We start from the raw sequence: 20,455 nt of genomic DNA, 5'->3' as shown, positions 1-20,455 counted from the left end.
GGCTGCCCCACGGACGGTGTTCGTGCATTGTGGCCCGCAGCACCACCACGGGGCGCACGCGTTTGTGTGCAGGAGGCCTTACGGTTTTACTGAACCGAACTTAGATCTCCAAAGGGTATGTGACGTCATAAGAACCCTAAAACGCAGCGTCTACAATACGTCTTATCCCAAGGACTCGGTGACCCAAGCAATGTGGATAACAAATCCCGCTCTAGTGAGAATATAACCATCCTGTGTGTTATTGTAGCCCCCCCACTGTGCGCTCCTGTGTTTACCGCCGCGCGTTGCTATGTCTTTCTTTTGTGAGCAGCTTGTGAGACTCCTGTGGTTTTGTGCTGTATGTTTAACGTCCTCGTGTTGTGGTTTTTTCCTGCTCAAGTCTGTATTACAAGATGAGATGCTGCCTCAGGGTCTGTTCCATGTCCAGCTGTGTGGTCTGTGGGGAGGAGGAGGGGGCGGTGTGTGTGTGTATGAATGTCTATGAGGGTGCCCTATATAAGCCTCTGCAGGCAGCCTTCTTCTCCAGTACCAGTGCAGGAACTGCGCAATCGAGACCATCCAAGTCAGCGCAGGGGCCAGGTGAGTGTGCTCGGGGGCTTCTGCAATATATAGGGTGATGCTCTTCCTCTAACTTCCCAACACTTCTCTATCTGGCCATTACAGAAGTGAACGCGCCTTACTTGCCAAGCTCTTAAATCTGTAAATGCCTGCCTACCGTATATTGGACTAAAGGGGTTCTCTTTGTCATCTGCTGTCTCAGTGCACTTCTAGTTGGGTTGTCGGCTGCATGTAGGGTCCTGGTATAGGCACGTAGCCCAAATGGATGCCATGTGTACCTAGATTCCTTTCCCACATTTACGGTTAAGACCAAGGGCTTGTGAACACAAACGTATTTTTCTTCAGTGTGCTCTCCGTTTTATAAGGCTACTTTCACATATGCGATTTCCTTTCCGGTTCTGAGATCCGGCAGAGGAGCTCAAAACCGGAGGAAAATGTTTCAGTTTGATTTAATACAACCAGCTGCCTATATTCCGTTTGGATGCGGTTGTATTAAATCGAAAGTGAAGAAACCGGATCCAGCACTGACACTATTGTAAGTTAATGGGCTTCAGATCCGTTTTTTATTTTTTTTCTGTCCAAAAAATACTAGATCCGCCACCATTGACTAACATTGTTTATAGTGCCAGATCCGGCTTGTTCAGTTTTGTAAACTGGACACAAAACTGCAGTTTTCTGCGGTTTTATGTCCGCTCAAAGAATGCATTCTGATGCACTCCAGTCCGGTTTGTTCAGTTTTGTCCCCATTGACAATGAATGGGGACAAGGCTGAAGCATTTTCCTCCGGTTTTGAGATCCGGCAGAGGAAAGGAAATTGCATATGTGAAAATCGCCTTAAATGGATAGCCTGTTGGACCATACAGTTTAAAGAGGTTTTCCACTTGCTTTAGGGCTCATGCACACGGCCGTATGTTTCGTCCACATCCAATCCCCATTTTTTGCGGATCGGAAGCGGACCCATTCACTTCAATGGGGCCGCAAAAGATGCAGACAGCACACCGTGTGCTGTCTGCATCCTCACGTCTGTTCCGATGCCATGGTTCTCCTGAGCGCTGCTGCCTTCTCGCAGCTTACTCTCGTATCATCACATTGCTCACGTGGCCTCGGTGCAGCTCGGTCCCATTCCAGTAGCACAGCTGCTATCCAGTGTACGCCGCTGTGCCTGCTAAGCTGTGAAGACACCGCGGCACTCGGGTCTCCTCAAACAGGTAATAGGTGGGGGTTCCAGGTGTCGCCTCCCCCCACCGATCAGATACTGATGATCTATCCTGAGGACTGAACAGTCTAAAAAAAACTCTAATGGGACCATGCACATTCGTTTTATTCATCTATATGTGTGCCCAACTTGCAAAGCAGGTCCTATTCTTGTTCATTTTTGAGGCTGAGAAACTAGCCCTTTCTATTGATACGAGAAAAAAAACTGAATGCACATGGAAGCATTTTTTTATTTTTTTTATCAAGGGTCTATCTCTTGGGGACCGAAAATCAGATATGACCCCTTCTTGTTACTAGTGCTATATATGCAGTAACTTTAGCTGTGTTTGCTCAAAGTACCCTCTTACAGGCCAAACAAATTTCGCTTTTGACCACATTTAACACTTCGCATGATTGGAGGCATTCTCGAGGAGCACATAAATTAGCCGAGCACTAGATATGTTCTCATTTTCTAATGTACTCTCTGGGCTGTGGGGTTCTCGACCTAAGATTGGTTGTTTACTTACATCTTGTTCATTGATGCAGAAGATGCTCAAGCACACGTAGGTGATCTATTTGTCCATCCACTCGAATGGAAATCATCAATGGTTTGTTGACCCACTGATTTATTTTTATTGCTATATTCAGTGGGGAAGGAATTTTGCCCATAAGGTTGAGTTCACACTGCATTTTAGCCCTCCACTGGGACCTCCGTTGGGGGTACAGTATATGTTTGAGTACCTGAAAACAATACTCAAACGTATACCATGATGGATCCCTTAACCTGAAGCAAATGGAGTCTAAAGGATTCCTCTTTGGACTCCATTTGAACTGCTCCTTGTTTACTTTATTCTTTTTGGTTGGACAGCATAGCATAGTTCTGTCCAGAAAAAAGTGAACAGAACGCCATTCCAGTGGAGTCCTAAGGACTCAATTTGCTTCACTGAAGTGAATGGATCTATCATGGTATACAAACGTCCCTCCCCACCCAGATAGAAAGCCCAGCGGAGGACTAAAACGAAGCATGAACCCAGCCAAAGATGAGGCAAATTGGCTTCTGCCTCATGGAGGATCTGTCTTCTTCTGGATCAACATTGCAAACTAGTAGCCTGAACTGCGTGGACTTCTGCGTGGATAGCTTTTCAGGCTTATTATTCAAGCATTGTGAACCCCTATTCCATGTAGCCACAGACTCTTAGCCTGATGCACTTTTTTGCTTAGTTTATTGATAAAACCTGTGGGCTCTCATTATGTAAAGAATAGAGGCAGTTAAGGAACACATGAACTCAACTGGAGGAAATTCTTCTAATTGCTCACACAGATCAGATCACCAGACAAGAGAATATTTTTAGTTTTCAGAGTCAGATGCAAGATTGAACAGACCCTGTAATTTCGAGTCATGATTTGTCCTTTCCGAGGAATCCCATGTCAGCATTCCTAAGACATGTCTCTCTTACTGTATGGTGTCTGTAGAATATTGCCTATTAAACTAGAAAAAAGCAAACGGCAGATGATCGAGCCGTTTATTGGAAAGAATGCTTGTACGATTGTTCATTCCCAAAAATTGTCCCGTGTAAGGCCTCTTTTTTTTCCGTTTTGTGGGCTGTTTTTTGCGTTCCGTATACGGAACCATTCACTTCAATGGGTCCGCAAAAAAAACTAAATGTACTCAGTATGCATTCCGTTTCCGTATCTCCGTTCCTTGCAAAGATAGAACATGTCCTATATTTGGCCGCAAATCACGTTCCGTGGCTCCATTAAAGTCAATGGGTCTGCAAAAAAAACGGAATGCATCCGTATGTCTTCCGTATCCGTTCCGTTTTTTGCGGAACCATCTATTGAAAATGTTATGCCCAGCCCAATTTGTTCTATGTAATTACTGTATATGTCATACGGAAAAACGGAACCACAATGGAAACAAAAAACCGAACAACAAATCTGTGAAAAACGGCCCGCAAAACACTGAAATACGGTAGTGTGAAAGAGGCCTAAATGTGTTGTTGATCACCCAACGAAGATGAAAATTGTCATTGTTTATTGTTCTACCAACATATAATGAAATAATGTGGGGAAAGAACAAGTGTAGTAACGATCGATCATCCCTGTACAGCCCTGGTGATTGCTGCGCGTAAATGGGGTGGGAAATGATCAGGAATGAACAATTCTATGAACATTTATTCCCGGTAATTGTTTAGTGTATCAGCCTGTGTAAATGGGCCCTTTAAGTGGTATTCTCATCTCGGACATTGATGGCATATGTCGCTAAGATGGGCTACGGGCGTTCTTAAAATAGCAGAGCAAGCATAGCGGTAAATAGAAAGCACACTACTGCATCTCCATTCACTGCTATGTGACTGGGACAAAATACGGGAAAGGATAGGACAGGTCCTATCTTTTGCGGTGCAGAGACACGGACCCAAAGCCCATGGAAGGGCTCCCGACTGTTTCTGTGGGCTCCCGATCCGTGCCTCTGCTACGCAAAAGATAGGACGTGTCCTATCTTTTGCCGTATCTTGCGGATCACAGACCCATTCAAGTCAATGGGTCTACACTGGAGCATGGAGTTCACACGGGCAGTGCCCGTGTTTTGTGGACCCACTGTTTGCTGTCCGCAACATGGGCATGGCGACTATACAGTCATGTGAATGGGCCCTTAGGGTGATAGTATGACAGCTCTATTGTTATCTTGTTAGAACTGGATAAAAATGCTGTCACGGCCTATGGTGTGCGCTGTGACACTGTTGCTACACTTGCGGTTGCCCGCGGCAACGTGTTGCTGTGTGTGCATGCAGTGGCAGTGTCTCGGCCTTCTGGGTGATTGCCGTGACATGGTTGCCACGCATGTTGTTGCCTGCGGCAACGTGTAGCTTTTTATGCTTGTGTATGCACTTCCCCTTTAAGTGTCTTCCTTCCCTTGTCTGGTGTTGGAAGGGTTAACTCCCTTCCTAGTGTGTTAACACTGGGTTTGTGTGTGTGTGTGTGTGTGTGTGTGTGTGTGGCTGCTTGGGCTATTTAGCCTGAATGCCTGAAGCTGAGGGGTACTCCAGCTATGGTGTATGCTGGAGCTATCCTCCTGGTAGTCATATTCCATCTGTCCAGTGAGGGACACCCTTGTGGTCATAGAAGATGTTAAGATTATGTTCTTGTGGTGTCTCACGTTATTGCAGCTATGGTGTTCTGGGTGGTTTGTGGTGTGGACATCAGCACTTGTGCACGGGTTCCAGTCAGTGTGTCTGTGGCAGGTAAGTGTGTTACTGGTTTCACTTACCTGCCATCTCCATATGCTGTATGTGTTCCCCTCTCCTTGCAGCTTGGCCAGTGGAGACTCCTGTTCGTCCGTGTTGTGGAGGAACAGGTCGTCTTAGGGTCCATTCACACGTCCGTTGTTTCTTTCCTGATCTGTTCCGTTTTTTGCAGAACAGATCTGGACCAGTTCTGTACCCATTCATTTTCAATGGGTCCTGAAAAAAAATCAGACATTGAGCTGTCCGATTTTTGTCAGGACCCATTGAAAATGAATGGGTACAGAACTAGTCCAGATCTGTTCCGCAAAAAACGAAACAGATCAGGAAAGAAACAATGGATGTGTGAATGGACCCTTACCCTGCTCCTAAGTGAGGGATTACCAGGGCGACTTAGGGTTTCTAGGAATCCTGAGTATGAGTCGTCCTACCATTGGGGTCCGCTCATACAGTGAGGAGTCAGGGAGAGGATTAGGGACGCGGTAGGAGGTGACCTGCTCCCTCATTACTCCTTTTGGCCAGGCTGATCCTCTTTACCCTTTGACACCGCACGGTGGGGGGTTTCCCTCACTCCCCGCCGTGACAGATGCCCACAGAACTGAATCACCACAGGGCGTCTCTCTGACTGCAGCAAATTGTCTGATTGGGAAAGTCAAGTGAGGATCCGTCGTGCTTCAAAAAATTATATCCAGAAAATCGTCCACCTGTTTTTTGTAATTACATAGAATATTCACATAAGGCCTCATGCACACGACCGTTGTGTGCATCCGTGGCCGTTGTGCCGGTTTCAGTTTTTTTTCTACTTACCCATTGACTTTCAATGGGTCCGTGGAAAAATCAGAAAATGCACATTTTTGCAGCCGCATCCGTGATCCGTGTTTCCTGTCCGTTAAAAAATATGACCTGTCCTATTTTTGACAGACAACGGTTCACGGACCCATTCAAGTCAATGGGTCCGTGAAAAAACACGGATGCACACAAGATTGGCATCCGTGGCCGTAGGCTACTTTCACACAGACGGATCCGCAGATCCGTCTGCATAAAAGCTTTTTCAGAGCTGAGTTTTCACTTAGTGAAAACTCAGATCCGACAGTATATTCTAACACAGAGGCGTTCCCATAGTGATGGGGACGCTTCTAGTTAGAATATACTTTGAACTGTGTACATGACTGCCCCCTGCTGCCTGGCAGCACCCGATCTCTTACAGGGGGCTGTGATCCTCACAATTAACCCCTCAGGTGCTGCACCTAAGGGGTTAATTGTGCGTATCATAGCCCCCTGTAAGAGATCATGTGCTGCCAGGCAGGAGGGGGAACACCCCCCTCCCTCCCTAGTTTTAAATTCATTGGTGGCCAGTGGTCCCCCCCTCCCTCCCCTGTAGTGCTCTAGATTCATTGGTGGCCAGTGCGGCCCCCCTTCCCTCCCCTGTATTACTGTCCATTCATTGGTGGCCAGTGGGGCCCCCCCTCCCTCCCCTGTAATACTGTAGATTCATTGGTGGCCAGTGCGGCCCCCCCCCTCCCTCCCCTGTATTACTGTCCATTCATTGGTGGCCAGTGGGGCCTCCCCTCCCTCCCCTGTAGTACTGTAGATTCATTGGTGGCCAGTGGGCCTCCCCTGTATTACTGTCCATTCATTGGTGGCCAGTGGCCCCCCCCATCATTGGTGGCAGCGGAGAGTTCCGATCGGAGTTCCAGTTTAATCGCTGGGGCTCCGATGGGTAACCATGGCAACCAGGACGCTACTGCAGTCCTGGTTGCCATGGTTACTTAGCAATTTTTTTGAAACATTATACTTAGCTGCGATGTCTGTGACCGGCCGGGCGCTTCTGCTACTGGTAAGTGACAGGTCTGTGCTATAAGCAATGCGCCGCACACACCTTTCACTTACCAGTAGGAGGAGCGCCCGGCCGGTCACAGACATCGCAGCTCACAGGTAAGTATAATGCTTCTAAAAATTGCTAAGTAACCATGGCAACCAGGACTGCAGTAGCGTCCTGGTTGCCATGGTTACCGATCGGAGCCTCAGCGACTAAACTGGGACTCCGATCGGAACTCTCCGCTGCCACCAATGATGGGGGGGTCAGTCATTTTAATTAGGAGGGGGGGGGGCGGCCGCACTGGCCACCAATGTCTTAAATACAAGGGAGGGGGGGCCGGCCGCACTGGCCACCAATGTGTTAAATACAAGGGATGGAGGGGGGGCTGGCCGCACTGGCCACCAATGAGTTAAATACAGGGGGTGGGGTCTGCCCCCTGCTGCCTAGCAGCACCTGCCAGGCAGCAGGGGGCAGTCATGTACACAGTTCTTTTAGTATATTCTAACCTGAAGCGTCCCCATCACCATGGGAACGCCTGTGTTAGAATATACTGTTGGATCTGAGTTTCACGATCTAACTCAAATCCGATGGTATATTCTAACATAGAGGCGTTCCCATGGTGATGGGGACGCTTCAAGTTAAAATATACCATCGGATTGGAGTAAACTCCGATCCGATGGTATAAAAGGGACTCCTGACTTTACATTGAAAGTCAATGGGGGACAGATCCGTTTGCAATTGCACCATATTGTGTCAACGTCAAACGGATCCGTCCCTATTGACTTGCATTGTAATTCAGGACAGATCCGTTTGGCTCCGCACGGCCAGGTGGACACCAAAACGACTTTTTTTTTCATGTCCGTGGATCCTCCAAAAATCAAGGAAGACCCACGGACGAAAAAACGGTCACAGATCACGGACCTACGGACCCCGTTTTTGCGGACCTTAAAAAAAACGGTCGTGTGCATGAGGCCCAAGGATGTTAAAGGGGTTTTGCAGGATTTTGATACTGATGACCTATCCTGTTAATTGGGTAGTGTTTTTTTTTTTTTTTTGTTAAATAGGTAGTGTTTTTGGAGTTTAAAAATGCAGCAATGTTGGAGCTATGGTGTTTTTTCCTGTGTTTTGACATCCTCTTCTCTAGAGGGAATAAAACACCAGAGAAATGGTGTTCACACAACTAAGAAATGCCATTAAAAAAACTCATCTTTATTTTTTTTCATTTTTTAATGTTGAGAAATGCCAGACCAAATTTGTGTGTTGAAAGAGCTTGCCTTAGGGCTGTTTCACACAAGCGAGTTTTCCGTCTAGATGCGATGAGTGTAGTGAATGTATAGCATCCTGACCCAATCATTTCAATGGGGCCGCAAAAGATGCGGACAGCACTGTGTGCTGTCCACATCCGCTGGTCCGTTCCGTGGCCCCGCAAAAATTATAGATCGTGTTCTATTGTCCATTTTGCAGACAAGAATAGGCATTTCTGTAATGGCCCGCCAGTTCTGTTCTACAAGTTGTGGAAGGCAGTCCTTCTAAGGTATCCGTATTTTGCGTATCCACAATTTGCGGACCGCAAAACATGGCACTTTTGTGTGAACGAGCCCTTAGGATTGTAATTCCAGAAAGTACCTGTAATTCCAGAAAGTGACTGAAAGTTTCACAAAAATATTCTAGATTTTTAAACAAGTAGTTGTTTCATTCTCAACATGCAAGTATTTGTACAATTTACCACTGCTGTTTTATGGAATAATGTTGTGGAGATGGAGACCTTGTGGAGTCTAAATCCTGTGTTGGCAATCTACTGTTCTCATCTGAAGATCTCATGGGCTTCTAAGGCCTCTTTCACACTTGCTTTGTCCGAATCCGTCGTGTACTCCATTTGCTGGAGGTGCCCGCCGGATCTGTAACAACGCAAGTGAACTGAAAGCATTTGAAGACGGATCCGTCTTCAAAATGCGTTCAGTGTTACTATGGCTGCCAGGATGCTATTAAAGTCCTGGTTGCCGTAGTAGTGGTGGGGAGCAGTATACTTACAGTCCGTGTGGCTCCCGGGGCGCTCCAGAATGACGTCAGAGCGCCCCATGCGCATGGATGACGTGTCCATGCGATCACGTCATCCATGTGCGTGGGGCGCCCTGACGTCACTCTGAAGCGCCCCGGGAGCCGCACGGACGGTAAGTATACTGCTCCCCACTACACTTTACCATGGCAAACAGGACTTTAGCGTCCTTGCAGCCATGTTAACCATTCAGAAAAAGCTAAACGTCGGATCCGGTAATGCGCCGAAACGACGTTTAGCTTAAGGCCGGATCCGGATTAATGCCTTTCAATGGGCATTAATTCCGGATCCGGCCTTGCGGCAAGTGTTCAGGATTTTTGGCCCGCGCAAAAAGCGCAGCATGCTGCGGTATTTTCTCAGGCCAAAAAACTTTCCGGTCCGGAACTGAAAGCATCCTGATGCATCCTGAACGGATTTCTCTCCATTCAGAATGCATTGGGATAATCCTGATCAGGATTCTTCCGGCATAGAGCCCCGACGACGGAACTCTATTCCAGAACAGAACAACGCAAGTGTGAAAGATCCCTTACTGACCTGCATCCTGCATTGCTTAAAAATCATTAAAATGCAGAACATTAGTTTGTACAGGTTAGGGCGCGTTGTAGACTCCACATAAATTCTCGATCCTGTCTGTTCTCCCTGAGTAACATTTCTGACACCATTACTACAGATTATCTGCATTTTACAGCAGAACCTGCTTTATGGCACTGAAAATGGATTTCGAAGGTGTAAACTTCATTTTCAGATCTGGCCTGGTTTATTAATGCTCATGGCTCTGGGTTGGTTTTAGCTAAAGCCTGTGACAGATTGATAGAGGTTTAGGGTGGATGTGGAAGCTACTGTAGAACATAAGGTGAGATTTAGGTCATTCATGAACCATCTGCTGCTGTATTCCCCCTTCATTCCAAATTTATGGGATGACCTTCATGTTGGTCTCTGTGGCTTTGTGTATATTAAAGTGACACTTAGTGATGATCGAGCATGCTCGGCCGAACTCCTGTAATGCCGTAGCCATGTTGGCTACTGGCATTACAGTGATTGGCTGGCCGGAATGCGTCATCGGGCGCTATAAAGCACCCGATGACATGTGTTCGGCTCAGTGTTAGTCAGGGAGAGCTGAGCATATGAAGGAAGAGACAGTATAGGGAGTGTTATTGTAAGAGTTTTATTAGAAAAACTTTTCAGATACCCAAAAGTACTTCGAAGGACTATTGTGTTTGACAGCAGCAATATATAAATAGCGTCTAATAGGCCGTTAAATTATCTGTGCCACATCTCCTGTGTAAAGTGTGCACATCCCAAAAATATCTGACATCCACTGTACTTTTCCAATAGATTGTGTCCGCTTCTGACAGTGACCTTACCAGGGCCACATCTGCAGTGTAACATGTGCGCTTCAAAAATTTATCTGTGACATACAGTGTACTTTGTCAGCTTTGCAACCATAATCCCCCCGGAACCCAAAGACTTTGGTTTCCCGGAAGCTGCTTGGCAGGTCATAGGAATAACGCCGCCGGATTGCTCATCATCGTCGTTTATGGTCGGAACTACGACTGTATCTGGTCGTCTTCGAACCTCCGACTTTCGTTTTTGATTAATGAAAACATTTTTGGCAAATGCTTTCGCTTTGGTTTGTCTTGCGCCGGTCCAAGAATTTCACCTCTAGCAATACGGATGGCCCCGGCCGTCCCTCTTAACCCCTTAGGGACTTGGGACGTACAGGTACGCCCTGTTTTCCGAGTCCTTAAGGACTCGGGATGTACCGGTACGTCCTAAGTTTAAAAAAAGATTGTGGCGTGGGTTAATTGTGACAGGATGCACGCTGAAATCATTCAGCGGGCATCCTGTCACAATGCCGGGGGGGGGGGGTAAGGGGTCATGTGAACCCCCCGTATCGGCAATCGCCACAAACCGCAGGTCAATTTAGACCTGCGGATTGCGGCTTTACCTGCGGTTGCAGCGGCTGTGCGGTGGTGCTATCGGTTCCCCATGCGGCTGTAGGGGGGACCCGATGGCATGGAAGGCAGCGCGATGTCTAAGGAAGACATCGCGTTTCCTTCCGGTGAAGAGCCTGTGAGATCCAGCCCCGTGGATCTCACAGGCCGTAAGCTGTATGAGTAATACACACAGTATTACTCATACATCCAATGCATTCCAATACAGAAGTATTGGAATGCATTGTAAAGGATTAGACCCCCAAAAGTTCAAGTCCCAAAGTGGGACAAAAAAAAGTTTCCCCCAAAAAATTAAGATTCAAGTAAAAATAAACAAAAACGTAATTTTCCCCAAATAAAGTAAAAAAAAAAATGGTAAAAAATAGGGGGAAAAAAAAGTATGCATATTGGGTATCGCCGCATCCGTATCGACCGGCTCTATAAACATATCGCATTACCTAACCCCTCAGATAAACACCGTAAAAAAATAAAAACTGTGCTAAATAAACCATTTTTGGTCACCTTACATCACAAAAAGTACAACAGCAAGCGATCAAAAAGGCGTTTTCCCACCAAAATAGTACCAATCTAACCGTCACCTCATCCTGCAAAAAATTAGCCTCTACCTGAGACAATCGCCCACAAAATAAAAAAACTATGGCTCAGAATATGGAGACACTAAAACATCATTTATTTTTATTTTTTTAAAAAGCTGTTATTGTGTAAAACTTACATAAATAAAAAATATATACATATTTGGTATCGGCGCGTTCGTATCGACCAGCTCTATAAAAATATCACATGACCTAACCTCTCAGATGAACACCATAAAAAATAAAACCTGTGCTAAATAAACCATTTTTTGTCACCTTACATCACAAAAAGTGTAATAGCAAGCGATCAAAAAGTCACACGCACCCCAAAATAGTGCCAAAAAAAAGTCATCTCATCCCGCAAAAATCATACCCTACCCAAGGTAATCGCCCAAAAACTGAAAAAATTATGGCTCTCAGACTATGGAAACACTAAAACATGATTATTATTTTTTTCTTCAAAAAAGAAATCATTGTGTAAAACTTACATAAATAAAAAAGTATACATATAGGTATCGCCGCATCCATGACAACCTGGTCTATAAAAATATCACATGATATAACCTGTCAGATGAATGTTGTAAATAACAACAAATAAAAACTGTGCCAAAACAGCTATTTCTTGTTATCTTGCCTCACAAAAAGTGTAATATAGAGCAACCAAAAATCCTATGTACCCTAAACTAGTACCAACAATACTGTCACCCTATCCCGTAGTTTCTAAAATGGGGCCACTTTTTTGGGTTTTCTACTCTAGGGGTGCATCAGGGGGGCTTCAAATGGGACATGGTGTCAAAAAAACAGTCCAGCAAAATCTGCCTTCCAAAAACCGTATGGCATTCCTTTCCTTCTGCGCCCTGCCATGTGCTCGTACAGTAGTTTACAACCACATATGGGGTGTTTCTGTAAACTACAGAATCAAGGCCATAAATATTGAGTTTGGTTTGGCTGTTAACCCTTGCTTTGTAACTGGAAAAAAATTATTAAAATGGAAAATCTGCCAAAAAAAATTTGAAATTGTATCTCTATTTTCCATTAATTCTTGTGGAACACCTAAAGGGATAACGCCGTTTGTAAAATCAGTTTTGAATACCTTGAGAGGTGTAGTTTCTAGAATGGGGTGGTTTCTATTATGTTAGCCTCGCAAAGTGACTTCAGTCCTGAACTGGTCCCTAAAAATTGGGTTTTTGAAAATTTCAGAAAAATTTAAAGATTTGCTTCTAAACTTCTAAGCCTTGTAACATCCCCAAAAAATAAAATATCATTCCCAAAATGATCTAAACATGAAGTAGACATATGGGGAATGTAAAGTAATACCGTAACTATTTTTAGAGGTATTACTATGTATTATAGAAGTAGAGAAATAGAAACTTGGAAATTTGCTAATTTTTGGTAAATTTGGTATTTTTTTTATAAATAAAAATGATTTTTTTTTTACTTCATTTTACCAGTGTCATGAAGTACAATATGTGTTGAAAAAACTATCTGAGAATGGCCTGGATAAGTCAAAGCGTTTTAAAGTTATCAGCACTTAAAGTGACACTGGTCAGATTTGCAAAAAATGGCCAAGTCCGTAAGGTGAAATAGGGCCGAGTCCTTAAAGGGTTAATCATGGACCCAGTTCTGAAAACCAACAAAATAGAACTGGAGTCCTATTCCATTATTCCTAGCTGAAGTATTCGGGCGACCCGGCCTGCTTTGAACACAGTAAATTTTTTAAATCGCCAGCTCAGCAGCAGGCCCTCGCATATAATTTTTTAGAGGGTCAGCTCACCTGCAGGCCCTCACCTAATTATACCTAATGGGTAATTTGTGCGCATGCTGCCTTGCTTGGAAATGGTAGCTGTTTCTCAGGCTCCCTCTCCGGAATCAAACCCTGATTCCCCGTTACCCGTGGTTCATGCTGAAAATAACAAAGTTGATAGGGCAGACATCCGAATGGATCGTCGCCGTCACGGGGACGTGAGATCAGGCCCAGGTTATCTAGAGTCACCAAAGCGGCAGCAGGCCCACACCCATAATGTTTTAGATGGTCAGATCAGCAGGCACTTGCTCCAAATGTTTGAGGGTCACCAGCAGGCCATCAATCATAATTTTTCAAGGCTGTGTATGATGCCCCCCTTTGTGTAACAAAGGGTGTATTGGAGTGCTGGATCCTTGTAATGTTTGGCAGCCCTTTCACTTAGTGCATAGGCTTTATGAGTGTAGGAGCCCCACTACCTGAACAATTGTACCACAATGTGAATGAGGCCCTCCTTTATGTGATATACAGGTTGTATCGGAGTGCCTCTTGCTTGTAATTTTTGGCAGGACGTGTACTTTATATACAAGTAAATACACAGGAAAGAATGTTTCCTCTAAAATAGATTTTATCTTTGGTTTGGTGTATTATTGTCGGTCTTTAAAAGTGGAGTACTACTCGGACAACATCGTTCCCAGCAGCGACCTGGGAGTCCAAGATGCATCCAGACATCCTCCCCATGCTGTTCCCGAACTATTTTGGTGGCGTTTCCATAAATTTCTGACCTTTTCCTATGAACCAGGCACCCTCCCCTCTTCAGAGCAGGGGGTACCTGGTTTAATGCTCGGGTTCTCCCATTGACCTCCATTATGCTCGGGTGCTCGGTAGAGCACCCGAGCATCCCAATGTGTTCGGTCCGAGCACTATGGTGCTCGATCAACACTAGTGACCCTCCATTTCAAGAAAATAAAATTTACAGTAACTGGGAAGAACCCTTACTTGGTGGCCTTCTTTTCATCTTTGTAGCCGCAGATCTGCAAATTCTTGGGCTACTCTTCTTTCAACCAAGATGGACGCACCACTTCTCAGACTACCTGGTGCATACTGTGCACTGGTAGTCCAAGACACTTCCTGCTTGTCTAGCCCTGCTCTTGGATTGGCCAGCACAGTTCATGTGAGCAATGCTGGCCAATCAGAGAGCAGCAGGGAGTTTCTTGGACAACCTATACATAGTATGCATCAGATAGTGTAAGAAGCGGTACAGTCATCTTGGATAGCAGAAGAGGAGCCTGGGAATTGGCAGATCTGTGAATGAAATAAAATGAAAATGAGGGCACCAGGTAACTATTCAGTATGCCCACCAGTTTAAAGGCGTTCTCCATGATTTTGATGGCCTATTATCTGGATAAGGGCTCATGTAAATGAACGTACTTTTGGTACACACTTTTTGTGTATTAGATGCGGACCCATTCATATCAATGGGTCCTCCAAAATGCGGACTGCACACCACATGTCCGTTCCGCAGCTCCTCAAAACAGAAAGAACCTGTCCTATTCTTGTCCGTTTTTTTTTGGACAAGAATAGGCATTGTTATAATGGATCCCCTTAAAAAAAAAAAAACGGATGCAACACGGAAATCACATGAGCTTCATCCTTACTTTTTGCATATCCACATTTTGAGGGCTGCAAAATACATATGGTCATGTGAATGAGCCCTTAAGTCATCAATATCTGATCGGTGGGGCTGCAATACCAAGCACTGCTGCTATCCAATGAACAGCGCTGTGCTTGGTAAGCTGCGAGAAGGCCAAGGTACTCACAGGAGCCCCGTGACCTCCTCAAATAACATGGTTATAAAGGAAAATAATAGCATTCTTAATACAGAATGCTTAGTAAAATGTCCATTGAGGGGTTAAAAATAATAAACAAATTTAACTCACCCCATCCACTTGATCGCGTAGCGGATCTCCTCTTTCTACTTTCTTCAGGACCTGGCTAAAGGACCTTTGACGTCACTGCGCTCATCACATGGTCCATCACATGGTGATGGACCATGTGATGAGCGCAGTGACGTCACCACAGGTCCTTTTCATAAAAAAAGGAAAGAAGACATGCCAGGCTGAGCATTCAAGTGGATTAAGGTGAGTTTAATTGTTTTTTAACCCCTCCATCACCATTTTACTAAGCATTCTGTATTAAGAATGCTATTATTTTCCCTTATAACCATGTTATAAGGGAAGATAATAAAGATCGGGTCCCCATCCCGTTCGTCTCCTAGCAATCATGCGTGAAAATCGCACCGCATCCGCACTTGCTTGCGATTTTCACGCAGTCCCATTCACTTTTATGGGGCCTGCATTGCATGAAAAACGCACACTATAGAGCTTGCTGCGCAAAGCACACGGGTGAGAATTCCATGCGGGTGCAATGCGTGAGATGAACGCATTGCACCCGCACTGAATCCCGACCCATTTACTTTAATGGGGCTGTGTACATGAGCGATGATTTTCACGCATCACTGGTGCGTTGAGTGAAAATCGCAGCATGCTGTAACGGTCGCGTACACACACACACAGGGGGGGAGGGAAGTGACCACTGCGCTCCACCCTTACCCCTGGCCCTGCCTACTTGCCTCGCGAGTCCTAATGACAGGGGACAACTGGACGGCAATCCCTAACTTGGAGTAAGTGCAGGGATGACAGACAGACAGACAGACAAACAGGACGTGAACGGACCGAGTCAATACCAGGAAAGCTGCAAAGTACAAATGGAGCAAGCAGAGAATTGTCAGGAGAAGCCGGGGTCATAAATACCAGGAGAGCAGAGAAGTACAAGAGGAGTCCTAAGAGAGTAGTCAGGTGGGAGCCGAGGTCACAATACCAGGACGGAAACGCAGTACAGGAGCAGCAGGCAAAAGGATGGTCAGGGAACAGGATCAGGTAAGTATTCAGCAGTCCAACAAATAGCCAGGAACCTAGAAATTAACAGGCAACCTGTGGCTAGCAGGCTGCCTGTATTTATAGTGAGGAGTGAGGGTCATGTGACGTGCCCAGCGTCACATGACCGACAGACCAACCAGTTGAGCACCGAGTGATCAGCTCGGCGCTCAAGGCAGACTAGGAGCAGGGAGCCACCCAGCTAGTAAAGCCGCCCTGGGAATGAGGTCAAACACAGAACCTCGTTCCAAAAGCTAAGCAACAGTTCTGCGGGCAATGGGGGACTGAGTGCACCTTCGGAACCCCGTGACACATGCTCTATATTGTGTGTTTTTCACGCAACGCAGGCCCCATAGAAGTGAATGGGGCTGAGTGAAAATCTCAAGCAAGTGCGGATGCGGTGCGATTTTCACGCATAGTTGCTAGGAGACTATCGGAATAGGGACCCGATCTTTATTATTTTCCCTTATAACATGGTTATAAGGGAAAATAATAGCATTCTTAATACAGAATGCCTAGTAAAATAGTGATGGAGGGGGTTAAAAAAATTTAAAACAATTAATAAACTCACCTTAATCCACTTGAATGCTCAGCCTGGCATGTCTTTCTTTTTTGATGAAAAGGACCTGTGGTGACGTCACTGCGCTCATCACATGGTCCATCACCATGGTAATGGACCATGTGGTGAGCGCAGTGACGTCATCAAAGGTCCTTTAGCCAGGTCCTGAAGAAATTAGAAAGAGGAGATCCACTACTCGATCAAGTGGATGGGGTGAGTTAAATTTGTTTGTTATTTTTAACCCCTCAATGGACATTTTACTAAGCATTCTGTATTAGGAATGCTATTTTCCCTTATAACCATGCTCTAAGGGAAAATAATAAAATCTACACACCGATCCCAAACCCGAACTTCTGTGAAGAAGTTCGGGTCTGGGTACCAAACATGCAGATTTTTCTCATGCGCGTGCAAAACTCATTAAAACGCTTTGCACTCGTGAGGAAAAATTGTGCATTTTTCCGCAACGCACCCGCATCTTGTCCGGCCCTCACACACGATACCCGTGTGAAAGAGGCCTAAGGGCTCGTGCACACGACATATGTATTTTGGGGTCCCCAAAAAACTGATCCACAAAAAATAAAAATAAAACTAATGACGTTTGTGTTGCATCAGTTTTATTGGCAAATCCATTGTAACAATGCCTGTCCTCGTCCGCAAAATGGACAAGAATAGGACATGTTCTGTTTTTTTTGAGGAACGGACTTGTGGACATACGGAAACGGAATGCACACGAAGTCACTTTCATTTATTTTATTTTTTTTGCAGACCCATTGAAGTGAATAGTTCCGCATACAGGCTGCAAAAAAAAAAAAAAAACGGAAGAGACACGGAAAGAAAATACTGCCGTGTGCATGAGCCCTAAAACTGTTCCCATTGAGAAATAAGAAGCTTATATACCTTCCCTGCCCACGCCTACAGTCAGGTCCATAAATATTAGGACATCGACACAATTCTAACATTTTTGGCTCTATACACCACCACAATGGATTTGTAATGAAACAAACAAGATGTGCTTTACCTGCAGACTGTCAGCTTTAATTTGAGGGTATTTACATCCAAATCAGGTGAACGGTGCAGGAATTACAACAGTTTGCATATGTGCCTCCCACTTTGTTAAGGGACCAAAAGTAATGGGACAGAATAATAATCCTAAATCAAACTTTCACTTTTTAATACTTGGTTGCAAATCCTTTGCAGTCAATTACAGCCTGAAGTCTGGAACGCATAGACATCACCAGACGCTGGGTTTCATCACTGGTGATGCTCTGCCAGGCCTCTACTGCAACTGTCTTCAGTTCCTGCTTGTTCTTGGGGCATTTTCCCTTCAGTTTTGTCTTCACAAGTGAAACGCATGCTCAATCGGATTTAGGTCAGGTGATTGACTTGGCCATTGCATAACATTCCACTTCTTTCCCTTAAAAAAACTTTTTGCTTTTGCAGTATGCTTTGGGTCATTCTCCATCTGCACTGCGAAGCGGCGTCCAATGAGTTCTGAAGCATTTTGCTGAATATGAGCAGATAATATTGCCTGAAACACTTCAGAATTCATTCTGCTGCTTTTGTCAGCAGTCACATCATCAATAAATACAAGAGAATCAGTTTCATTGGCAGCCATACATGTCCACTCCATGACACTACCACCACCATGTGTAATGACCGGCGTCACGCAAAGGGAGGGAAATGGGAAGGCCCTGTCCAAGGGAGAGGGAAAGATGATGACCCCTGACTCACCTTGCGGCTGGCACCTGACTGCCCTGACGTCCCTAGACGGGTTCCTCACCCGTATGCCGATCACGTGCCTAAACCCTGGCTTTCCCTAAGATGAGCCCTATGTAGTGAACGGGGCGGTGGGATCACTAGTTTGTACCACTGAGACTAAGAGGAAAACACCAAGGAGAGGACAGACAATACAGACAAACATATAATCCCAGGTGGGCGACAACAGCAGACCACCAAGGCCCAACAGGGATCTGGAGGGTAACGTTCTGGAACAACAACCAGGGAACACAGCTACACAGCTCCAGTGGGTCAGTATAGAAGTCCAGGCAGGAAGCTCTATATCTGGCAACCAGAGAAGTGAGAGATGGGAATATAAGGAGGTTGGGATTGCTGGACAAGAAACAGCTGAGGAGGAGAAGCTACGGATCCCTGAGTGAGCCAAAAAGGATTGCAAGTCAAACCCAGAAAGCTACCATTAATAAACAGCACTGTCTTTAGACATAGAGCGCGCAGCCACCCGCTGCGACTTCTTGACCCCGGGTATAACTGAGTCAGGCGTGGCTCTTGACACCCTCGTGACACCATGCTTCACTGATGAAGTGGTATGCTTAGGATCATGAGCAGTTCCTTTCCTTCTCCATACTCTTCTCTTCCCATCACTCTGGTACAAGTTGATCTTGGTCTCATCTGTCCATAGGATGTTGTTCCAGAACTGTGAAGGCTTTTTTAGATGTCGTTTGGCCAACTCTAATCTGGTCTTCCTGTTTTTGAGGCTCACCAATGGTTTACATTTTGTGGTGAACCCTCTGTATTCACTCTGGTGAAGTCTTCTCTTGATTGTTGACTTTGACACACATACACCTACTGTCACGACCGCTATCCCAGCAGCAGTTGTGTCGCACCAGACGGAGGGGAAGGGGGATCCTATCTACGGATGGGAATAGTATGGCCACCCCTGACTAACCCTAAGCTGGCACCTGTCTGCCCTGATACCCTAGACGGGGTGTGAACCCGTGCGGCGAGCAGGATGCCTAAACCCTCAGTCACCCTAACAAGCCTAGAGTGGGGAAAGGCCGATGGGAGCACTAGTCACCATCACTCATGTCTAGGAGAACAGCAGGGGAAGACAGCAACAAACAAACTATAGCAAAGATAGACTTATCCAGTCACGAGCAGAGAAGGTGATCCTAATCACGACAGTCCACGCCGGACAAGAGCTCCACATCAACACCATCAAACGATCTCCTTCAAAGGTCAGAATAGAACTGGAAGTAAGGACTATATCTGGCAATGACTGCAAGTGAAACTGAAACTAATATAGTAGCTGGGAGTGGCAGACAGGACTCACCTGAGAAGGCAAAACCTGGATGACATACCATGGAGCAAACTCACAAGCTATTGCGAGTAGCAAGTCGCTGCGACCTTCTCCTCCCAGACCTGTCTGGATCAGTCAGTCGTGACACCTACCTCCTGGAGAGTGTTCTTGATCTGGCCAACTGTTGTGAAGGATGTTTTCTTCACCAGGGAAAGAATTCTTCGGTCATCCACCACAGTTGTTTTCCGTAGTCTTCTGGGTCTTTTGGTGTTGCTGAGCTCACCGGTGCGTTCCTTCTTTTTAAGAATGTTCCAAACAATTGTTTTGGCCACGCATCATGTTTCTCCTATCTCTCTGATGGGTTTGTTTTGTTTTTTCAGCCTAATGATGGCTTGCTTCACTGATAGTGACAGCTCTTTGGATCTCATCTTGAGAGTTGACAGCAACAGATTCCAAATGCAAATAGCACACTTGAAATGAACTCTGGACCTTTTATCTGCTCATTGTAATTGGGATAATGAGGGAATAACACACACCGGGCCATGGAACAGCTGAGAAGCCAATTGTCCCATTACTTTTGGTCCCTTAACAAGTGGGAGGCACATATGCAAACTGTTGTAATTCCTACACCGTTCACCTGATTTGGATGTAATTACCCTCAAATTAAAGCTGACAGTCTGCAGTTAAAACTCATCTTGTTTGTTTCATTTCAAATCCATTGTGGTGGTGTATAGAGCCAAAAATGTTAGAATTGTGTCGATGTCCCAATATTTATGGACCTAACTGTAT

General features: G+C 45.5%; 1 protein-coding gene across 1 annotated transcript in view; it reads left to right on the top strand.

The window, feature by feature from the left end:
• The first annotated feature begins 467 nt into the window (after window positions 1-467).
• The window catches only part of LOC121004620 (phospholipid transfer protein), a 62,370-nt gene continuing 42,382 nt past the window's right edge, over window positions 468-20,455 (top strand). Inside the window, exon 1 of the mRNA XM_040436850.1 lies at window positions 468-579. Within this exon, the coding sequence (XP_040292784.1) occupies window positions 471-579 (109 nt within the window). The 5' untranslated portion in view covers window positions 468-470. The remainder of the gene's footprint in view (window positions 580-20,455) is intronic.

This window comes from Bufo bufo, chromosome 6 (assembly GCF_905171765.1).
Source record: "Bufo bufo chromosome 6, aBufBuf1.1, whole genome shotgun sequence".
In the NCBI taxonomy this organism is placed as follows: domain Eukaryota; kingdom Metazoa; phylum Chordata; class Amphibia; order Anura; family Bufonidae; genus Bufo; species Bufo bufo.
This window is presented reverse-complemented; position numbering and strand designations above follow the sequence as displayed.